Below are 22,094 nucleotides of genomic sequence, written 5' to 3'. Positions count from 1 at the left end.
AATTGGTTTGTTTTAATCTTTTGTTACTGGTAATGAAGTTCTGTGAAGTACTGGAAATTCATATGGAAACTAAACAACAAAACAAAGGGGCGGATTTTGTTTCTTATTTTTAACGACAGATCAAATCGTTGTGGTAAAGAAAAGATTAAACTCATAAGCTATTATTCAGTTTCAACCCACTCACTTTTCTAGGCAATTGCATTTCTATTTGTGATAGATGTTATCGTCAAGTATAGATTTACACCTTCCTATTTTATAGGATTCTATAGTTCGTAAAAATAGTGGCTATTAATTTAAGCCAAATGCATTCTCCAATCAAACTGGTCAAAGGTATTGTTGGTCAAGATTGTTTCTCTTCTTCGTGATTTTTCATTCATTGACAAGGTTAAAGCGACAGAGTTTCTCGAAAAAGTCTTTGCTAGAATGGATGGAATGGATTTGCTAGATTTGAGGTCTCATGCTTACTAGTTTTTGGATGGTCTTGGCTTCAAAGGGGTTTACGAGAGGTGAGCGAAGGGACTGTACATTTCAAAAAAGTGGGTCTGCAGCGAAGCGTTGGGGGTGGGGTTACAGGGGAGTGGGGAGTTAGGAGGGAGGAGTTGGGGTAATGTTCGTTCCCGGAGAAGAAGAGAGAGAGAGAGAAGGATGTTGGGGGTATTTTTGGTTGTTTATTTAGCTTATTTTACTCACATTGGGTTTTGGTAAATCTTTTTAACTTAATAACTTGTGAATGTAAAACATAATTAATACATACCAATTTTGTAAATCTTTTTATTATTTAGTAGATCTTGGCAATTCGCCCTATAAAAAAAGGGAAATAGTTCTCTTACCTAACCGCATACGGTATAGTAGCACCCTCTTTCATCCTTGCATGAAATGACTTCTCTACCCCCTAAGTACGAAACCATTTCATCATTTTTCTCCCATAAAAATAACCAATTAAAAAAAGAAACATAATTAAAAAAACAAGATAGGGTAAGAGATCATTGTTTAGTCGTGTAACCCCTACATCAGCGCAGGGGCCAATGAGAGTGTGCGCAAGAGTATTGAACTATTGACACATGAGATTTTTTATTTCAAGAAGGATTGCGTGTTAATTTTGTGTACTCTTATGTCTAGGCGCAAGAGCCACATGACCAAGGAACGTTCTTTTTCCCAAAATGATATTATAGATCACTAGAAACTTTTGTCCAAGATACTTGAAGAATTCCAATTGCTTCTTTCGATCTTGAAGAGGAAATGGTCTTTGTTGCTTAGTGCTTGCATTGTCCCATTTTCAAAACCTCATAAGAAGTTCAAAATGGGCCCTTTTATGTTGGCAAAGGGACCTCTAACAAATTTAATTAGTCCAATTTATCAGTGTGTTTAGTTTTTAATTTTGAGGTTTTAAATAAGTCCTTTGGAGCCGAATCCAGATTAGTTCCATGTACGGTTTCATGATAGACATGTATCCCTTTATTTCCATAAAGACCCTTTTATACTTCCATTAAGTGTGTTTAAAGAGATATTTATGGATGAAAAAGAAAATATGTAGAAGAATCGTTATATATACTTACATTCCACCTAGGGAAGCTGATTTGGGTTTGCAAATACATGGTCTTTTTTTTTTGGTTGGTTGGCTTGGATGTTTATATATGGAGGAACATATGAATAAGTTCAATTAAAAAAAAAAAAAAAAAAAAGATCAATTTCAAAATATGATCTAGATTTGTCACAACTTGAATTATAAATAATACACATTTCCGTTGGGCCAAGTATGCCAACATGAATCTATTGGACGAAGTCGGATTAATATTAATCCAAGTCTGACCATATGGTGGGTTGATCCATATGGTTTAGACACAATGGTTTTCTATAGGAGGATAGAGAGGTCATTACATGAGAGAGAAAGAGAGATGCTATTGTATAATCTCCTCCCAGTTCAGAGAACTTTTTTCCTTTTTATAATTTAAATGTTTGGAAAAGATCATTGCCCAACAGCGTGGCTTCCACGCTCAAACTCAGCCCAAGGCAAAATGACTACTACGTCCCTCATAAAATGCAAAAATCTCACCCCTATTAATGCTCGCGTGCACGCTGTGATTGACCCCTGTGCAGGCGTAGGGACCTTGCTTCTAAGCAGAGAACCTTTTCCCCTAAATATTTTACATCTTTATAGAAACTGCCATATTAAGGTTTTCGAGGTACACGTAGTAGCATGAAATTAAATCTTTGTATCTGATAAACCCAATTTGGCACGACTAATCATATTCGGCCACGTGTCACCTTCAAAATTTGTGAAGGCTTAGGCGAGCTAATTAGTAAGGCACGGATCGGAAATAAGCACCTAAGGTAAGAAGATTATGATAGCCGATACTTATACTCATATCAGCAACACTATCGCTGAGTCGACCATAACATGTTTCCAGATTGACAAGCAAGCAAGGGGTCAGAATCACTCACCCATAACATGCATCCTGCGTGACTTGAGGTCATGCCTTAGACATGATTCCCTGTGACAGATGTCCACGCTAGAAGAGCGCCACTTATGCAAATTGGTGGCCAGAGCAATGGTCTAGCACCAACTAAATGCCTATGACGATTTACGAACTCAACCCTAAAAATTGCCAGGCATTGCATAGGTAAATGGGGTAATTCATTCATATTTTTCTCTACTTTGAGATTAACTTTTGTGTGAGGTCTAACTTAGGCATTGGAGCTAACTCTGCCAGTTTAGACCGACACTCCTCAGCCAAATCTGTTCTTCTATGCAGAACAGTTTGGCACTAGAAGAGCTTGACCAGATCTCGTCATAACAGTATCAGTATTGGGCCAATAATGATCTAGAAGTGGGATTTAAAAAAAAAAAAAAGTGACTGTTTGATTTGGAATCAGACCTAATTCCAATATGGCTTGATAATGTCGATCTGTACCAGTATCAATATTGGATTTGATAGTTAAGGGTGTCAAAAATTGACATGTACTAAGTCCTCGATCTAAACCGACCGATTGAAGCTCGCAGCAGTCCGACCGATTACTAAAAGTATCAGTGCAAGGTAGTGGCCCAACGGTCGCCCAACCTAGATTGATCGAATTTTGTGAAAATGACAGATAACTAATCGCTTATAGCCAATTATAAACCGTTTATGGACTAATTACCATTTAATCCGATTATGAATAGATAGCCAACCAACTGAGCGAGTAAAACATGGAACCGTAAAACATATCTAAAGTCCAAACCCGGACTGACAGACCTATGATACGATACGAGACACCTGAAAAACCTATACGTGGAACCCTGTGACATGAAAGCAAGCACCTCAATATATAGCAATAGACCACCTGTATGTAGGCCACCATGTTTTCCTGCCGCCATAATGCTCTAAGGAATGTTAAATCTTTTTCTTCTTTCGAACCGTCGGTTATTTCTTCATATGATTTTCACCTTTCAGATCATTAAAAATACTAAATTATCTATCTAGGTTTCTTCTCCTTTTGAGGGTTTTCTAGGTTTGGAGTCCAAATCGATCTTTCTGAACCTAGCTAGGTTTTCCAAGAAACAATTACACTCGATCTATACATATAGGTTTCTTCTTGTTAGGGTTTGATCTTTGTATCGATCTCCTGTTACATACTATTGCCAGGGTTTGATCTCGTATATTGATTTGAGATACGAAATAAATAGCTTAATTTAGAGCATATGATTGCCGGAAAACATGGTGGCTACCGGTACCGGGACAACAACAAATTCGATCAGAGACGGGGAATCTGATGATCTTGAGGTTTCGCAGGAAGAAAGAAAGATCTGACTAAAATGTTGCTTCATTGTCTCCATTGGCCGTATTAAGATATAAAGAGAGTAAATCAAGAAGCTAATATATGAAATAATACAATTTGATTAGTATACTCCAATATCTCACTTTCTTTTGTTGCTTGACCTACCAATTCTATTAACATATGATGATCTGAAATCCATATTATGGTATAATTCTATTGGAACAACACATAAAAGAGAGTAAATTCAGAAGGCAATATATGAATTCCTTGTGTTTTCACCAAAAAGGTATTGTTCCATCAAGGTTTACATGAGGTTGTGTTGTATGATTGTCATTCGAATTATGAGTATAATCTGTTCCATCACAAACACCACATGATACGAATTTATGAACTAATTAGTTAGAACATGCCGTCCAACGGGAAGCTCAACATCTGGGCTCGGGCATGTAGTCCGGAACTAGTTAACCCCAACTCACCTAAATATGTCAGGGCCCACTTCATTATCCATCTGAACCACCCAAGCCCATCCAATGCCCGATTATTTTATTTTTAATTCTACTAAAAATGGCTTAAATGTTTATTTCATTTTTGTTGTAGTGGTCTGCTTTGAAATCTAATGAATGGGAGCTATTATTAACCCATTTGGCTGTTGAACTCAGTGAAGTTGATGATACTCACTGAACCTATTGAATGAGCGAAAGGAAATGACATATATATGAAAAGGCAGAGGGTTCTCTGAGCAAGCGAGGTAGCTACCCATTCTCACAAAACCTTTTCTATTCACTTTACTCTCTCTGCAAAAGAATTGATAAAAAAAGGAATGGTGATCGTTGCCAGGCTATATTACCCCTGTACCAACGGTGTCCAACAAGGGTGGTATTTTTCATTTTAGGGGGTCATTTTGCCTTTCCTATGTTTGGGAATAGGTGTTACGTAGCCTGACAAACTTCTTTTTTCTCTTAAAAAAGCATGTGACTTGGTGTAGGCTATGCTGCTTGATCAAAGAGATTTTTTCCATATAAAAAAAAAAAGGGAAACAGTTCTCTTAGCTAACCGCATAGAGTATAGTAGCACCCTCTCTCATCCTCGCATGAAATGACTTCTCTGCCCCTATGTACGAAACAATTTCATCGCTCTTCTCCCATAAAAATAACCAATTAAAAAAGAAAATTAATTAAAAAAAAAAAGATAGGGCAAGAGATCGTTGTTTGGTCGTGTAGCCCTTACATCAGTGTGGGGGGCCAATGAGAGCGTGCGCAAGAGTATCAACACAGATGAGATTTTTTATTTTAAGAAGGATTGCGTGGTAATTTCACGTGCTCCTGTGTCTAGGCGCAAGAGCCACGTAACCAAGCAATGTTCTTTTTCCCAAAAAGATATTATAGATCACCAGGGACCTTTGTCCAAGATACTTGCAGAATTCAGACAACTTCCTTCTATCTTGAAAAGGAAATTATCTTTATTGCTTAGTGCTTACATTGTCTCATTTTCAAAACCTCATAAAAAGTTCAAAATGGACCCTTGCATGTTGGCAAATGGGACCTCTAACAAATTTAATTAGACCAATTTATTAGTGTGCTTTATTTTTAATTTTGAGGTTTTAAATAAGTCCTTTGGAGCCGAGTCCACATCAGCTCCCCATATGTAAAGGCTTCATGTGAAAGAAAAAGAACACATGTAGTCCGAAATTATACATGAAGAATTGTTACATTAAGGCTATGTTTGGTATGCATTCTTGATCGATTTCACATTCACAAACAATATAAACAACTACTTTTATCACTTAAGAATGCAAAACCAACCTAAAATGCATACCAAACACAGCCTTACGCTCCACCTAAAGAAGCTGATTTGGACTTACCTAATCATACAAAAACTTGAGCTTTATATTAAGGAAAAGGTTTCCATCAGACCTTCCGGCCTCCACCATATGGACTGCTGACTTGGTAATCTGACCATTAGATAAATTCCCCATCTGACTTTTTTGACAGTTCTTGTTGAACCTCACCTCTCCAAATTTTATAACAATAGTTGGAGATGTTAGATTGGACTAGAAATTTTTTTTTTTTATTCAAGATTGGACTAGAATTTAACTATACTTAGGTAATGATAATGACATAATACCCACCAAAGCCTAAAGTTTGGCCTCAACCGGACTAAATGGGAGCTATTAAAGGCATGACAGACCGGTCTAAGTGAGGGTGTTACTACTCCCAAGAAGTGTTACAAACTTTATGACATATAGAAGGCAATAGGTTCTCTAGGCTAACACCCCTCCTTAGAGAGGAATCTCTTGGTGGGTGGCTGTTTCTGCCATTTGTGGGGTTCATATGGCCAATCCAATTATCCAACTACAAGGTCCTCGCAGAGCTTCTTGGCCTTATCTATTACACAATCAGCTACATCCCTCCTCTACCTATCCATCATTGCTATTATAAAACATGGGATTGAGTTTCATTCCCTCCATCCAGGTGAATGGGATTCCATTCATTGAGGGGTAGGAGAGGGCAGGAATGGGTATCGGGAGGGTATTTTGGAACATAAAAAATCTTAAGAGGGTTTTGTGAACCCTAGGATGGTGGGTGAACCGTCCTCTATAGGTGGAGGGAAACTTTATCCTAAAACATATGTTGTGCAAAATGCAAAACTTGATCATGGAGAAATTTGTAAGGGTTTAACTGGTTATCACCTTATTGGTGACATTTTATTTTTGTAATCATGTATCGTTTCTTCGACACCTGTGGCAATTCAAACGGGCTAAAATTTTATGGCCAAGAACAACCCATGGTGCCTTATTCACATGTCAAGTTTTAGTCTTATTAGAGTTGTCCACATACCACATTAGAGGAAACCATTAAAAACTCCCTCATACAATGAGAGTTGATGAGAATTTGAGAGGCACAAGGATGTACATGGGAGGGCATGCTATTATATGGAAGGGGAAATGTTTGGATTTGAGGCTCAAATTTGACATGTTACTAATTGTTGTATTTAAGAAAACAAAAGGTTGGAACAACTTTTCAGTCCCACATTGCTCATGAAAGAGGGTGACGACTTGCTTATATATATCTATTAGAATATTTTATTTTATTTTGGTAAACTTTATCTATTAGAATATAAAAGTAGGGTTCTTTGAAGAGATGTATCTCTCCTCTCTTATATACAGATTGGGCCGGGTGTTCTTCCCACACTGGGCTGCCCTGGGTTGGGTGAGTATACATGGGCCTGGGTCTTAGTGACTTATATTTATGTGTCTTTTCTTTTGGATATACCCTAGGAGAGGCCTACAATCTTGGATTCGGAATCTCCAAAGGAGATAAAGTTGTGGCCACGCATTCCATTTGTCACACCCTTTCATACAATCGTCTTGAAGGGGGCACATTATCTCCATAAATAGAGTATGGGTTGGCAGCTATTTCATTCATTCTTCAAATTCATTTTGGAGCTTCTTCCTTCCTTTTCTTTCCGTTTTGTTGAGTGTTGAGCACAACCTTTGGAGTCCTTGGGTGGCCCAGTTAGTGAGTGTAACACTACTAGTTGGTCTCATAGTTGGGGTTGTTGCATCTTGGAGGTTGATTGGCAAGTAACCCGGTTGCACCAATAAGAAGCCTCTATAACCTTAAGGAGAGTGACTTGTTGGCACAACTAAACCCAGTGGTCCTCTACAAAAAACAATGTTATAAAAGCCATCTACTCTAATTGTCCTGCACTCTCCTACAGTTGGTCGACATTGATACTCAAAGAAGTCTTGTATTCTTTATTAGGGGTGTCGACCGGTCGGGCTCGTTCGGGCCTATTCGGGCCTCAAGGTGCTTAAAGCGTGCACCATGACTGTCCGTTTATATAATCGGGTCAGGCATGAACAGGCTCGGTCAGGCTTGGTTATAATCGGATAATATAAACAATGCATAACCGGGCTATGGTCCTGTGTAAGTTTAAAAGGACTTCGAACAGTACTGCCATTTCCGAATAGTGTGATGCCTGATTTCGTTCCTTTCCAAAATAATAATTAATTAAGATTAGAAACTAAACACAATATGTGATCGAGATTTTAGACACAGCTCAACATAGAAACAACTACAAAGTAGTAACTAATACTAATACAAAGGGAATCCAAAGAAAATTAAATACTAAATAAAAAATTAACAAAGATCTCCCACGCAATGTTAGGTAGAAATACTAGTAATGGGCCTCAAACCTGGCCCGAAAGTTGGGCCTATGCAGGGCTGGCTACTAGCCTGATGGGCTATCTTATGCCTGCGCATGTAGTGTTGGAGTACACTAGTGGAAGACCACGAAAACACTCCCAGATTATAGAAGGAAGCTTCGAAACTCCAAAGCCCTCACATGCAGCCGTGAGTGAAAACTGTCTCCTCCTCCAAAATACAAAATTTAAGGAAACTGTTCGCGCTTTGTGTGGAATTTTATAGGCAGGATAGTGTTTTCCAGCGAAGCAACACAATCAGAGATCGATTGTCGGTTATTTCTTCATATAACTTTCACTTTCAGACTCCATGACCATTAAAATACAAAATTATTTAGGTTTCTTGTTAGGGTTTTCTTTTCTTTTCTGGGTTAGAAGTCAGATCTTAATTTCCGAACCTAGGTTTTCCGATAAAGAATTCTTCGCTCGGGCACTTTACAGGTTTCTTCTTGTTAGGGTTTTGGCCGGAAAACATGGTGGTTACCGGAGATCTGGATACAAGGTTGATTCATTGTTTCCATTGGCCCATTTGAGATCGTTGTCCATGTATTCTTTAACATATAAATTCTAGATTAATTATTCCTTATAAAACATCTACATTAATCTTAATCATGTTTGGTCACCATGGTGAAAAGTCTATCTCTAATCTTTTTTAGGTAAATTTGTGAGAATTTAGATACAGATTATTTGGTTGATATGTAGAGTGTATAAAATTTGTTAAGAAAATGAAGAACGATGTATTTATGAAAATAATATAATATTGTGTAATGTGATGATTCACACGAGCATTAATAACTATTCTAATCAAGAACTTAGGTTATGATTTTGATGAATGGAGGAAATGTTCTAATGTCTGTCTGAGATATTTCATTTATTTTCATTCTTTTTGGTTGACTTGAATGTTTCATACATGATGGAGTCTAGAACATAGATGATTACTAATCATTAAATCGATATCTGGACTGATTGTAAAGATCTAGTTTTCTTGATACAATAGAATTCATGTGAATGACCCTATTTTGTAGATGTTAAGGAAGTTGTTATAGATAGATACCAACTTAATTATAAGATAGTATTTTTATGGTCATGGAATACATGGACAATGATCTTAAACTGCCAATGGAAACTATGAATCAGCCTTTTAGCCAGAAAGTGAAGAAGTTAATAAATGCTTGAAGATGCTGCAGCGGTCAATGGGTTCCCATATTGGCCCGTACGCTCACTATTTTTCTTTTTCTTTTTTGTTATTTATTTTGTTGTAATGGTCTGTGATACAGGTCATATATATCCAGCCTCTCAAACATCTATAACAAGATCAAATCGGAAAACCGGATCAAGAGAAGAAATATCCATTTCCCAACCGGATCCTCAATCACGATCTCACACCAAAGGCTGGATAAGTTGTTTGTTTGACAAATATGTAGAATACATAAAATTTGTTAAGAAAATGAAAGATGATGTATTTATGATGAGATATTTTATTTATTTATTTATTTTTCTTCTTTTTGGTTGACTTGAAGGTTTTGATGCATGGTGGAGCCTAGAACTTTGTGGATTGCTAATCGTTCAAATCTCTAGTTTTGTGGATACCCCCATTTTGAAGTGTGTTGTTATTTTCTCTTCATAAAAGAATGTAGAAAATAATTAATCACTCAGCTCATAATCTTGTTGTCTTCGCTAGGGGAAGTAAATATAAATAGTCTCTAATTTGTTTGTGTTATCATAGATGATTTAACGAGAGACATTCAAGATGGGTCCCTTGGCGTTTGTTTTTTGCTAATGATATTATTTTGGTGAATGAGACAAAAACAAGGATTAATGTCAAGTTTGAGGTGGTGAAAATTGATGAAAAGGAGATTTCACAAAGTGATTATTTTAAATATCTTTTTTATTTAATCATAAATAAAGAAAGTGATATAGATAATGATGTTTCACAAAGATTAAAATATGATAGATGAAATGGAGAGGTGCGTCCAGAGTATTGTGTGATCGGCGTATTCCCTTTAAAACTTAAAGTTAAATTTTATAGGACAATAATAAAGTTAACTATGATGTATGGTGAAGAGAGTTGGCCTATTAAGAAGCATCATATAGATAAATTTTGAGGTGCCATGACCATGTTCAACGAAGGCCTTTGGATGCTCTAGGATAGAAGAGTGTTTTGATTCAGATTGAAAGTACTAAAATAGCTAGGTGTAGCTTAGATCTAAAATAACTTTAGAAGAAGTGGTGAGGAAAGACAACATAGCTTAGGCTTTGTATCAAGTATGATTTCGAATAAAGCTGATTGGATCGAGGGCAAGGATCCATGTAGCTGATCCCATCTATTTGGGATAAGGCAGAGTTGTTACTCTGAACTAGGGGTGCAAGTTTGGCCATGTTGGCCTGAACCCGCCCTGGCCTGCCCTGAGCTCGAACAGGGCCTGGGCTAAAGATTTCTGGCCCTGAGGGCCGATTAGGGCTAGAAATGCCTGGCCCTGAATCAGGGTCGGGTCGTGTCCGAGTTGAGGCCTCGGGTCAACCCGACCCTGATTTTGGCCCTAATTTTGACCCTAATTCCCCCTTCCCCCCCTCCCCCCACCCCAAACCCAAATTTTACAGTTTAATCAAATCAAAGTTTTGGTCACATTATCAATTATACACTCTGTAGGATTTCATAACTTCAGAGTTCTAACCATAATAAAGTTCTTGATATAGGATGGAAAGAAAATCTCACTCTAATGCATTTCCACAAACATGACATAGGTGCTAGTGTGCTACATCTATAAATGGAAAACAAGGGGAATAATGGAGTGCATGTAAAACCTGTTGCATCCAAGTTCAATATCTTCATTTTAAATAAAATCAAATCTGCAACTGTTAGTTACTCTTGCAAAGATGTATTTATCCTTATAAATATTTAATGTTTAATCTGGTATAAGAGCTTGATCAAAACCTCATTTTGGATTCTCTATCTTCTCTAAGTTCTTAAAAAACTGATTCACATTTTTTTCTTTTTCTTTTGTTCCTGTTTCCTAAACTCTTGTCCTCACCATTAATCTGAACCCAAATACCTCACTGACTTATTCATACCCCAAGGTTAAGGCCTACAATTTTCACCTCTCTCCAAAACACTCTAACCAGAAAACTCTCGATCTTAATGAAGAAATCCCAGATGTCCCAACAGCATCCCTTGTTTGCCATTTTTTTTTCATCCTTCCAACTTTCAAGTTGAATACAAATCTGAAAACCCTCCACCTAGCATCTCCAGTTTCTCTAATAAGACCTGTCTCAAAATCTTTCGACTTTCAAGTTAAATACAAATCTGAAAAACCTCCACTTAGCATCTCCAAATTCAAAATAAAAAGCAAGATAGATTTTCATGGATAAAATTAGAATAACCACTTTACTGTGAAGAGCATAGGAAGAAGAGGGAAAGAAAAATCCACTGTCATAAGAATCCATGGTTATTGCTATGTGGTTGCTGTTGCTGCTGCTGCTGCTCTCTCTCCAACTTCTGAAAGATTGGCGAAGAAGTGAGATCAATCAATTAAAGGCAAAGAAAAGATAGAAAAATGAAGAGGACAAAACGTTTAATTTAAAGGTAAGAGGATTCTCAGAGCTGCAGAAAGAATTTCTAACTTACACCCACTCAGGGCCAGCCCACCGGCCCGACCCAATCAAGATCAATCAGGGCGGGCTTGGGCTGTGCTTGGCCGTTAGGGTTTTTAGATCTTGAGTCAGGGTTAGGGCTGGTCTGGGCCAAGCTAAGGGGATTCAGGGTTGGGCTAGGATTTTAAAAAACCCAGCCCAACCCGACCCTGTTGCAGCCCTACTTTGAACCATACCAGTACCGATACTAGTATTGGGTAAATTTTGAATTTTCTTTCTCTCTAATACTTAATACTTATTACTTTGGAGTTTGGATATTTGAGAGTTGAGACCCTCCATTATATTATCATCTCGAATGGTGCCATTTCATTCCGAGCGTAAATGTGGTAAGCCTCCCCTAGCAGTTTCCTTGGCCGCCTCCCTCTTTAGTGACGACGATCATCCGGGTTTACTCTCGTGCTGTACTTTTGATATTTGAAACCCTCAGCAGTTTCCTTGCTTTGGTCGGTTCTTTAGTGACGATTATTTGGATTTTCCTCAAGGGAGTGGCTCCTCCGTTTCTTCTCTTCTTTTCTTTTTTTCTTTCGATCGTCGGTAAGCCTTCCCTTATCTCTGAGAAGATATATTGAATTATTGATCTTGTTAATATCTTCGATTTTTATCAATTCGACTGATAAGTGTTCACTCGCTCGCTCGATCTCTTTCTTTATTCGCCTAGTTTAGATTTCCGACTGATTATACTCTGTTGATATCCTTCGTGTTCTTCGTTTTCTAGGGTTTGGAGTTGATATTTCCGAACCTAGGTTTTCCAAGAAACAATTCCATGCTCGGGTGGAACTGGCACTTTATAGGTTTCTTGTTAGGGTTTTCTTTCTGATTATCCAGGGGTTTAACTTTATTTCTGTGGGATGAGATTGAAGTCGATTTGATCTCTGTGTCTTTTGTTATTATTATTATTATTATTTTCGTTTGGAATACGTTTTCCCCATTATATTGATTTGAGGGACGAAAGACGAAATAGAGCCTTAGAATATGGCCGCAGGAAAAAATGGTGGCTACGGGGACAACGAATTCAGACACCGTGAGTCCGATCTCGAGGTGTCCAGGAGGAAAGATTTTTATAAAGCAAAGGAGCGAGATGCCAGAATTCGACAGAAGGATATCAAAGAGAGAGAAGTTGTAAATGGTGGTTACCATTTGTCAAGTACTAGCTACACAAGGAGCAGTAGTAGTAGTGGTCGTCAGCGAGGTGGTTTTCCTGTTAGAATGGTAGGCCGTGAACCCGGTGAGTTATCAAGTGGGAGTGGATCTGATGGTGCTATTGCAAATGAATCTCTGGTTAAGGGTGTAGAGGTTTTGGTACATGAAAATGGTGGTAGGTCTCCTTCAAGTAAGAGGAGAAAGTTCTCCCCAATTGTGTGGGACAGAGTAGAGAAGGAGTTGAGCAATTCTTCTAAAGATATAGTTGTTCGAGCGAGTAGGCTTTCTCCACTGCAGCATAAATCCTCCCGCCAGTTGCCAATTATTGTTCCTGATGGGGCTGTGCAGATTTCATCCATCAACGATAACCACGTGCAAAACTCACGGCCTTCACCCATCAAACCTTCAGTAGTGCCTGGATCAGTGCGGTCTGCTGCATCTGAATCATCATCAGCAGGATTATCTTGGTCACCACATGAGCAGCATTGGACCAATGATAGAGAGCTGGGGCAGCTGGAAGAGGAAGACTTTGTTCCAACACGGAAGATTTCATCATCCCGATGGGCAGATGAAGCCAATTCTCCTGCAGATGAAGGTGAAATATCTGATGACAAAGACATGCCTAAGAGGAGGAAAAGGATGCCTGCATCTCAGACATTCTCCACCAGGTTAATTCCAAAGATATCAAGTCCTGAGCTTGGAGAACTCACTAGAGAAGGTTCTGAGGGAGCTCGTGCTAAATCATCTGCCTCTAATGATGAAGGACATCATGTTTCCTCTGCAGATGAACATGGAGAAAATGAGGTGGATAATAATGATTATGTGGACATTGACGAGGAAAATGATTGCAAAAATGTCAGTGATTATCAATCGGAAGCAGATTCTGGAAGGGAGGATGACTCCTGCAAAATCCCAGAGCCTCCAATTCCACATCAGAGAAACGTAAATATGCTTCAGGGGTGTAGAAGTGTTGATGAATTTGAGAGGCTCAACAAGATAGATGAAGGTACTTATGGCGTTGTATATAGAGCCAAGAATAAGAAGACGGGGGAAATTGTAGCATTGAAGAAAGTGAAGATGGAGAAAGAAAGAGAAGGTTTCCCATTGACCTCTTTGAGGGAAATAAACATTCTTTTGTCATTCCATAATCCATCAATCGTAGATGTTAAGGAAGTTGTTATAGGGAGCAACTTGGATAGTATTTTTATGGTCATGGAATACATGGATAACGATCTCAAAGTTCTTATGGAAACTATGAAGCAGCCTTTTAGCCAGAGTGAAGTTAAATGCTTGATGCTGCAGCTGTTGGAGGGTGTAAAATATCTCCATGATAACTGGGTTCTTCATAGGGATCTGAAGACATCAAATCTTCTTTTGAATAATCGGGGTGAGTTGAAGATCTGTGATTTTGGGTTGGCTCGTCAATATGGGAGCCCATTGAAGCCGTACACTCATTTGGTGGTTACTCTATGGTACAGGTGAGCTCCAAACTTTTTTTGCATACCATGTTTATTTAATTTTTTTGGTTATTTATTTTGTTGTAGTGGTCTGCTTGGATTTACATTAGTATTGGCGAGTTTGTCCCTTCCTCTACATTCTTATACTTATTCCGTATTTTTACATGCCAAGAGTTGCAGGCTATTTAGAGCCTCCTTGTGAATTTATGTGTTTGTTTGTCATTTTGTCTTTTCCTGGTGCTGCAGCCAGCTTGGTCAAAAACAGGAATATTAATTTTTTGTCTTCATTTCTCTTCATCGAGCTTGGTACTTTTTGTGTTTGTGCTTTCATACCATGCTTTCTTGCTCAGTGGCATTTGATGCAGTTTTTTCTATTCACTGTGGTGGTCAATAAGTCTACCATCTATGCCCCTGACTTTGTTTCAGTCTGGAAGGAGTGCTTGCCAGAGATCTACCAACATGGTAGAGTCTATGTTGCAACTTCCAAATATTTTTTCATGCATTCCTCATCTCAGTTGTTCCCAGATTTGAGGGTTAATATTGGAAAGGCAATCTGGTAACTCATGATTTCTAATATTTTTGCCAATATTTTGTTTTTGCAGTGTTTTTTTCATCATGAAGCTTAATAAATAATTTTATTAAGGGAAATTTACACAACCTCCTCTGAGGTAAGACCTAATTAGAGATCCACCCGTGAGTTTTGGATATTTACTCATACCTCCCCTGCTTTCTAAATTAATTAATAAGTAAACCCACTCTGTTAACATGGGATTAAAAGCGTTAGAATATATCATATATTGATCAAATTGCCCTTTTTGCTAAAATAAACTTCTTTTTCCATTATTTCCCTTATTTCTACTATTGAAGAACCCTAACGGCTGAGAACCATCCATGGCCGCACCGTCTCTCACATCTCCGTTAAGGAGAATAATGTAATGTAATACTAGAATACTAGTCCCAAATAACCTACAAAACCAAAATAGTAACAATCGGAATTAGAAAGTGGACAGAATCTCGATATTCAGCCAAGTGATGAAGCTGAAATTCAGGTCAAGTGTAGGCCTTGGTAGGATGGATTAAGCCTCCAAGTTGGTGATGATTCTAATGGCCAGATACAGAGATAGAGATTGGTTACCAAATTAGAAGGTAAGTACTATAGACCAAACCAGCAGTAGGGCCTCAGGTTGGGATCGAGTTTAGGTCTCCTTGACAGGGATCAGCCCTCCAAAACTCAGCCAATTTTGATCAGTGGTTGCTGAGTTATGATATTCACAAGTTGCAGCAGCAAGACTGAATCGCAGGAACAGCAGCAGTCTTCTATTAATTGAGTATAGCAACAGCAGCCTTAGGAGTTGGTATGGATGTCTTCTAGATCTTCACAGGTTGTTGTATCAGCACTTCGTTGCAGTCAATAGGAGGCAGCAGCAGGCGAAAACCCGATTGGGGGTTAAGGGAGGCAATAAGAAGGCAGAGATGGAAAATAGGAGAAGAGAAGATAGGAGGGTATAGGTGGATAAGGCTCTCTCAGTTAGGCTCCTTCAACCCTTCATTGTCATTCAACTCGACAAGGAGAATTTGTGGTCAAAAGTAATTTCATTCATCTACTAAAACTCGTGGGGTGCCTCAATGGGCAGGTTACAATATATAAAGGTTCAAAGATTGAGCTCCAAAATAGAAACTAAAAATTAGAAAGTCCCTTAGAAGGCTGAGACGGGGGTTACAGGTAATGAAACTAAAATAGAAACCCTAAGTTGCAAGGTTCAAAATAGAAACTATAAAATAGAGACCAAGTCTAATTAAAAATAGAAACTTAAGCCTACTTTCTAAATCTGAAATCAGAAACTAAACTAAACTTCTAAATCCCCCGGCATAAAGCACCATGCAATCTGACCTTGGGCCCCCACAGAATCTTCTAATAATATTCTCACCAAGGCAAAATAAGGGGCTGTGACACTGTTCACGCGAACAGAGTTTTGGCCTCTTTTTCTTCATGTTTTGTCCTACATCAAAGAAGCCCTTCCTGCTCAAATGCCCTCTTTCTTCCATTATTTATATCCTTACCATCTCCGGTACGGATATTTACGCATGCCCTCTTTCCCTGCAGAAATTGATCCGAGTTTTTGGACACCTGAAACTTGAGATATGTTCTTACCCAAACGGCTGAAACTGGAATCTGAAGAACACGTGGCAGTTACAATGCTACAGAGCTCTGTTTTTTGGACTTAAAAGCCGGAGAAGCTAAAAGGAAGGAAAGGAAATAATGAAACAGAGAAGCAGTGAGAACCCAAATGAAATCTTTGAGCAGAGACGCAGGAAAAACAGAAAACCCAGACAGTGAATATATAATGCCTGTGATTGATGCCATCCGGGTCAGGTTAACCTTTATTGGATCGCTTGTGGGCCCACCCATACAAAGAAACACTCAAATTCAAGCACAAGTGGCAAAATAGTAAATAGTTTGAAGCTTTATAAGAGCAGTGGCAGAATTGTAAATAGGCAGAAACTTAACAGTGTATTTGGGTAGGCAAGAGTGAAAGGATAAAGGAGGAATTTAAATATTGTGAAGGGTCAGACTTGAAACAAAGCAAAATAAAGGATAAATAGAATAAGGAATAAGGGCATGGGTATTAAAGGAAATAAAATAAAATAGGGCTTAAAACAGACTCACGATTGAAGTTTTGGGAGATTTCAGCGGAGGTGATTATCTTGTGGGAAGGAGAACTCTCTCATATGGAGTTTGATCAACTTGAAATTTTCGGCAAAGGATCGTAACACATATCCCTCTTGACTGCAAACAACACAGCCCAAGAAAAAAACACCAAATGGCATTCTTTCTTGTTCTGTAACTAATTCAGGCGGACTAGTGAAACCAACAGCCGATTCTGATTTCGATCTCCCAGCTCCCTTTGTTTTTCTAATGTAATTCTAGATTGGTAGGAGACCAACTAGAACCAATAACCAGGATCTGCTAGGGATTAGGGAAATTGGCTATAGGTTAAAATATGAGAAATTGTGAAATTATAATTAGGGTTTGATGGGACCTAGGGTTTGACGTTAGGGTCAAGTTAGGAGAGTGTGGATTATATGGGAGAGAAGAGATGCTGAAAGTTATAGTTAAATCAGATGATTAAATCTGAAGTTATTGAGGATTCCTAGTAGAAATAGAATTGAGGGGTAAAAGGGTAATTTCAGACAATCGGCTGGGTGGATGGTAATGAAATGTGGATCGAGTCTCTCTTAGGGTTTGAGGAAGATTCGATCAAAATTTCAGCAGGTTCTAACGGTTAGATTTGGCTGGGCAGAATCCTCGCGAAAATATGTGACCTTCTAGAATGGAAGAAGAATAATTGCAGAATTTCAATTTTAGACTTGTTGTTTGAAAATATCTTGAACCTTGCAGAGAAATCCCAGCAACTGCATGTGTTTCTTCAAGAGATCGGCTATGGCAGAATTGAAACTTTAATGGAGCTTGATTGGAGATCGATGGAGGGGGGTTGGGGAAGGGGATGGCTATCTCAGCTCACCCTGGGCATCTCACCCAACCTATCTCAGGATTTTCAACAAAGGCTAAAGCCAGTATTTCATTAGTCAAATTCGTGTCCAATGCTGGGCCTCCCTTGCAAACTTATATAGAAGACTCAAAAATAGACTTAGACACTAAAAAGGAAAGGCCTAACCCTATCATTAACTAATAAGGTAACCTAAATTGATTAAGAAAGTGAAATAATAAAGAAAACAAACTCAAAATAGGAGTCTGACTAAACTAAGGAAGTAAATCCCGTTTTCCGATTTTCTACCCATATTTTAGGTCTATTAAATTAATTACAAAATATACCCATGGGATCAAAAGCCGAACACCTACATAACCCAACCCAAAGCTTATTTTCAATAAAATAAGCCCTCTAAGTGACTTATTTACATCAATTTCAGTCAGAAATTCAGGTCGGTAAGTCGCCCTAGTGTGTAGGACCTTCGCTCTTGATTTCAGCTAGAATAGTTAGAGGATGGTTGGAATCAATTCAGATTCGATTAGTTGCAGGTAGCGCTGGAAAACAGGGTACAACAGGGAAAACTTTAGGAAACTTAATGGTTTGGGCAGATTGTGGGAGAAGAAGAAATCAACAAAGGTGAGATGAGAGAGGAGATCTGGGGAGGAAGAACAAATCTGCGCACCACAGCTATTGGCAGCAGCGTTAAACAAACTTCATTCAATTTTCCAAATTCAAATCTATTCCAAGTCGTTGGGTTACATGCCCTTTTATAGAATAAAATTCCTAATCCTATTGTGGAACTGAAATCATAACTAGACTCTAACTTTATCTAATCCAAAACAGAAGACAAAATAAAATTGGATTCTTACATTCCTACAATTCTAATAACATGAATAAAATAAGAAAAATTAAAAAGAATCCCTATTTGATCTATCTTCTAACGACATCAGTGATTAGTGCTCCATTACCTTTCATCATTCCAACAATTCCAAGCAATCTCTCAGTGTTCACACCTGATCCTTACTGAGTATAGGATGTTCTTATTTAAAAAAAAAAAAAAATCTATTTTCAGTAGTGCATGTGTTTGAATTAGAGAGTTCCTGACTCCATATATTCTTTTGACCTCTGCAATTCAACTTCAAGTCAATGAAAAAACAAAATTAGAGTTCTCCCACACACTAGTCATCACTGATCCCTCTTTTGTCCGTACTCTCTTTTCTGTCTGGTTATGAACACACACTTGAAGTATAGAAGAAATTGCATGCTCTTTATGGGTCCTAGTCCCACTAAGGGTTTGGAACTCAACTTAAGGATGACTAAACCCAAGAACCATTGGCCCCCAATCTCTCTCTCCAATCGTGAGAACCAAATCAAAACTAAGGGTTGTCCCTCTTGTTACTCCAGGACCTGAGTTGCAGACACGCTCATTCATGTTTTGGGTCTCTGTTTTGGATGCTCTTCGGTTGGAATCAACAGGCCATGGTTTTAGCTACCTTCCTCAGAAATTTCAAGTCAATCTGAGCCCATTTGGTTGAGGTTCAATTATTCAAAAGCAGAACTAATCTGGTTCTACCGCTGCCCATTATTGAATTTCTGCCTCGTGGTCAAATTCAGCTTTTTTTTTCCATCTTCAGATGTTGGGTCTTTACACACAGAATGAATACAGAGAGAGGTGCTCACTGGAAAGCTCTTCGTCGGCGGGGATGTTCTTGCTCCACAGACCAAGTAATGGAAGAAAGAGGTTCGATGAAGAAGATAATGAATTTAATGTCATTCTACCCTATCAAGGGTATATTAGTCATAAAATGTCTAAAACACTCTTACTGTTCGCAACTAACGGAAAAAACTAACAGAGTAGGTTTACTTATTAATTATTTTGGAAAGCAGGGGTGTTATGCGTAAATATCCAAAACTCACTGGTGAATCTGTAATTAGGCCTTACCTCAGGGGAGGTACGTGTAAATTTCCCTTTTATTAATGGTTGTTGTGCTCCTTGGTTGGATACATGGCTTATTCATTTCTTTATTACTTTCATGAGAATGAATAAGTCTATATTAGGTAATATCTCAGTTAGTTCTTCGTGGACCCTGGTGCTAATTCCCATTCACCTTTTAAATTATAGGTTAATTAGTTATTTATATCTTCTTTTTTCCTTCCCTTCTGCAGGGCACCTGAACTTTTATTAGGAGCTAAACAATATTCTACTGCTATTGACATGTGGTCGTTGGGTTGTATAATGGCTGAACTTTTAGCTAAAGAACCGTTATTCCCCGGGAAAACGGAGGTTGACCAGATCAACAAGGTGAATGCTGTTACCCTCCCCTTCACCACTTTACTCCATGAGATGTATGGCTAATCATTTTATATGGCTTACCTTGATTGCAGATTTTCAAGACACTTGGGACGCCAAATGAGACAATTTGGCCAGGGTTTTCTAAATTGCCTGGGGTCAAGGTCAACTTTGTTAAGCACCAGTAAGTGAATATTTCTGTATGCCTTTGCGTATTATAGTTGACTATGATATCCAGTTTTCTCATTTTTTGCCACTCTTTTCCCAGGCTTCCTGCTTTGGGTGACTCTATTGAGGCTTTCTGGCTTGCCTAGGTGGCAGTTTTCAGTTGCAGAGTATGTAATTTTTTTGTTTTTAGTGATCATTGATGTGTTTCTTTCAGGAATATGCTTCGTACGAAATTTCCAGCCACATGTTTCACTGGTTCTCCAATTCTATCTGATGCTGGTTTTAACCTGTTGAACCAACTTCTAACTTATGACCCGGAAAAGGTAATTTGTTATGATTGTATGTGATTGTCTTTTTTTTTTTTTATAATAAATCTGGGGTGGGGTGCATAGTTGTCAAGGTGCCGCCAGGCATCCAGGCTCTTTCTTGGCTCCAAGGCGACAACATGCCCTGTTGACACTTCATGAGTGTACGTTGATTTATGTTTATTGCTTTGTTTTTTTTGATGATATGCTTGTATTATATTCTATGCTTTGTTTATTATCATAGTTATCAAGGCGTCCAGGCTCCTTGGTCGCCATGGGTGCCTTGGTCTGCTTTGGTCCGCCTTGTTTGTGTTGCCTTGATTTTGGACCCTCTCCAATGCCTTGGTCGCCTTGCTGCCTTGATAACTATGCTTATTATATGTTGGTTTTCTCATATTAGGCCATTTCTAGCGTAGTTATATCATATTGCATTGATATGGCTTTCTTAAATTTTGCATATAAATATAATTATATAAAATTATCATTGTTATATTACATATAGTCATTAATGCATGTCTAAGGCGCCTAGGTGGGCACCTTGTTGCCTAAACGACCCCAACGTCTTGGATCGCCCAGTCACCTTGATAACTAGGGTGGGGTGGTTATCACATTTTAGTAGCTCTGGTGGGGGATCTCATATGGCCTAGCCCATGTTTTATGCAGCGGATAACGGCAGAAGCTGCTCTTAACCATGAGTGGTTCTATGAGGTTCCTCTTCCCAAATCCAAAGATTTTATGCCAACATTTCCTGCTCAACATGCTAAAGACAGGTATTTTAATCTGATAGTTATGAAGTGTAACCAATATGGAAAAGGTTTTTCCCTTCTAAGGTTCTTTTTTCATTTGAACTCTATTGATTTGATTTTCAGGCGTCTAAGAAGAATTATGAAAAGCCCAGATCCATTGGAGCAGCAACGGAGAAAGGAATTGCAGCAAGGGGTTTTAGGAACTGGAGGTTTGTTTGGCTAAGAGGGAGGGCTTTTTACAGTTGCATTCTGCAATCTTTAAGTTTTTGCAGGGTTCTCCTCTGATGGATGTGGTTTAGGTGAGAAATGTGCACTGAATGTGAAGTCGCAAAACTTCTCCATGAGACGATCACTGATGCTGTTATTTAGCAGGCCCCAGATGAATTGGTTGGGGAAAATATTATTTTTTTCGTCTCCCCCCAACCAAATTGTGGTGCAGGATGTTTTCTGTCAATTCGAGCGTTGGTGGTCATAAAAAAAAGTGCATCCTTCATTTTTCCTGCTTGCTTGCAAGGTGTGGCATAATGCCTTTCTATTCTGGTTAAATTTGGAACTTGTGTATGTAACATCTTTTCAATTGACACATTGTAAAGAAAGCACATAAAATTTGGCTCTAAATGCCATATTAGAATGGATTTATATGGCCTACTGTCGGTTCTGTTTCTTTTAATCATCAAATTGTGTGTGCAAGAGACAATTGGTGTGAAGCGGACGGAGCATTCTTTGCTTTTCATAGCACAGAAGAAACTGATGGGAAAATTCCACTTCAAAGGTAATTTGCTGATTTGTCATTTGTGGAATGTGTAAGCAAAGATAAGGGTTTTGCTTTCCACATAGATTCTTTGACAAATGCAAATTTCATAATCATTTGTATGGTTTTGAAGTG

The 22,094-nt window shown here is 38.4% G+C and overlaps 1 protein-coding gene across 4 annotated transcripts in view; it reads left to right on the top strand.

Annotated features, from left to right (window-relative positions):
- The window catches only part of LOC122670910 (cyclin-dependent kinase G-2-like), a 35,094-nt gene extending 13,247 nt beyond the window's left edge, over positions 1-21,847 (top strand). Inside the window, exons 1-7 of one of the 4 annotated variants that reach the window (XR_006334283.1) lie at positions 12,308-14,229; positions 19,866-20,001; positions 20,085-20,173; positions 20,372-20,480; positions 21,126-21,232; positions 21,332-21,507; positions 21,581-21,847. Coding sequence is in view for 3 of the 4 variants with exons in the window: in XM_043867941.1 (XP_043723876.1) it covers positions 12,584-14,229; positions 19,866-20,001; positions 20,085-20,173; positions 20,372-20,480; positions 21,126-21,232; positions 21,332-21,431 (2,187 nt within the window). In the remaining variant the exon portion in view is untranslated. Of the gene's footprint in view, positions 1-12,307; positions 14,230-19,865; positions 20,002-20,084; positions 20,174-20,257; positions 20,481-21,125; positions 21,233-21,331 lie in introns of those variants that run through there. The other 3 variants (XM_043867941.1, XM_043867943.1, XM_043867942.1) reach the window with 3 other exon arrangements.
- The last annotated feature ends 247 nt before the right edge of the window (positions 21,848-22,094 follow it).

This window comes from Telopea speciosissima, chromosome 8 (genome assembly GCF_018873765.1).
Source record: "Telopea speciosissima isolate NSW1024214 ecotype Mountain lineage chromosome 8, Tspe_v1, whole genome shotgun sequence".
Classification (NCBI taxonomy): domain Eukaryota; kingdom Viridiplantae; phylum Streptophyta; class Magnoliopsida; order Proteales; family Proteaceae; genus Telopea; species Telopea speciosissima.
The sequence above is the reverse complement of the archived record's forward strand: the minus strand, read 5'-3'. Positions and strand labels throughout refer to the sequence as shown.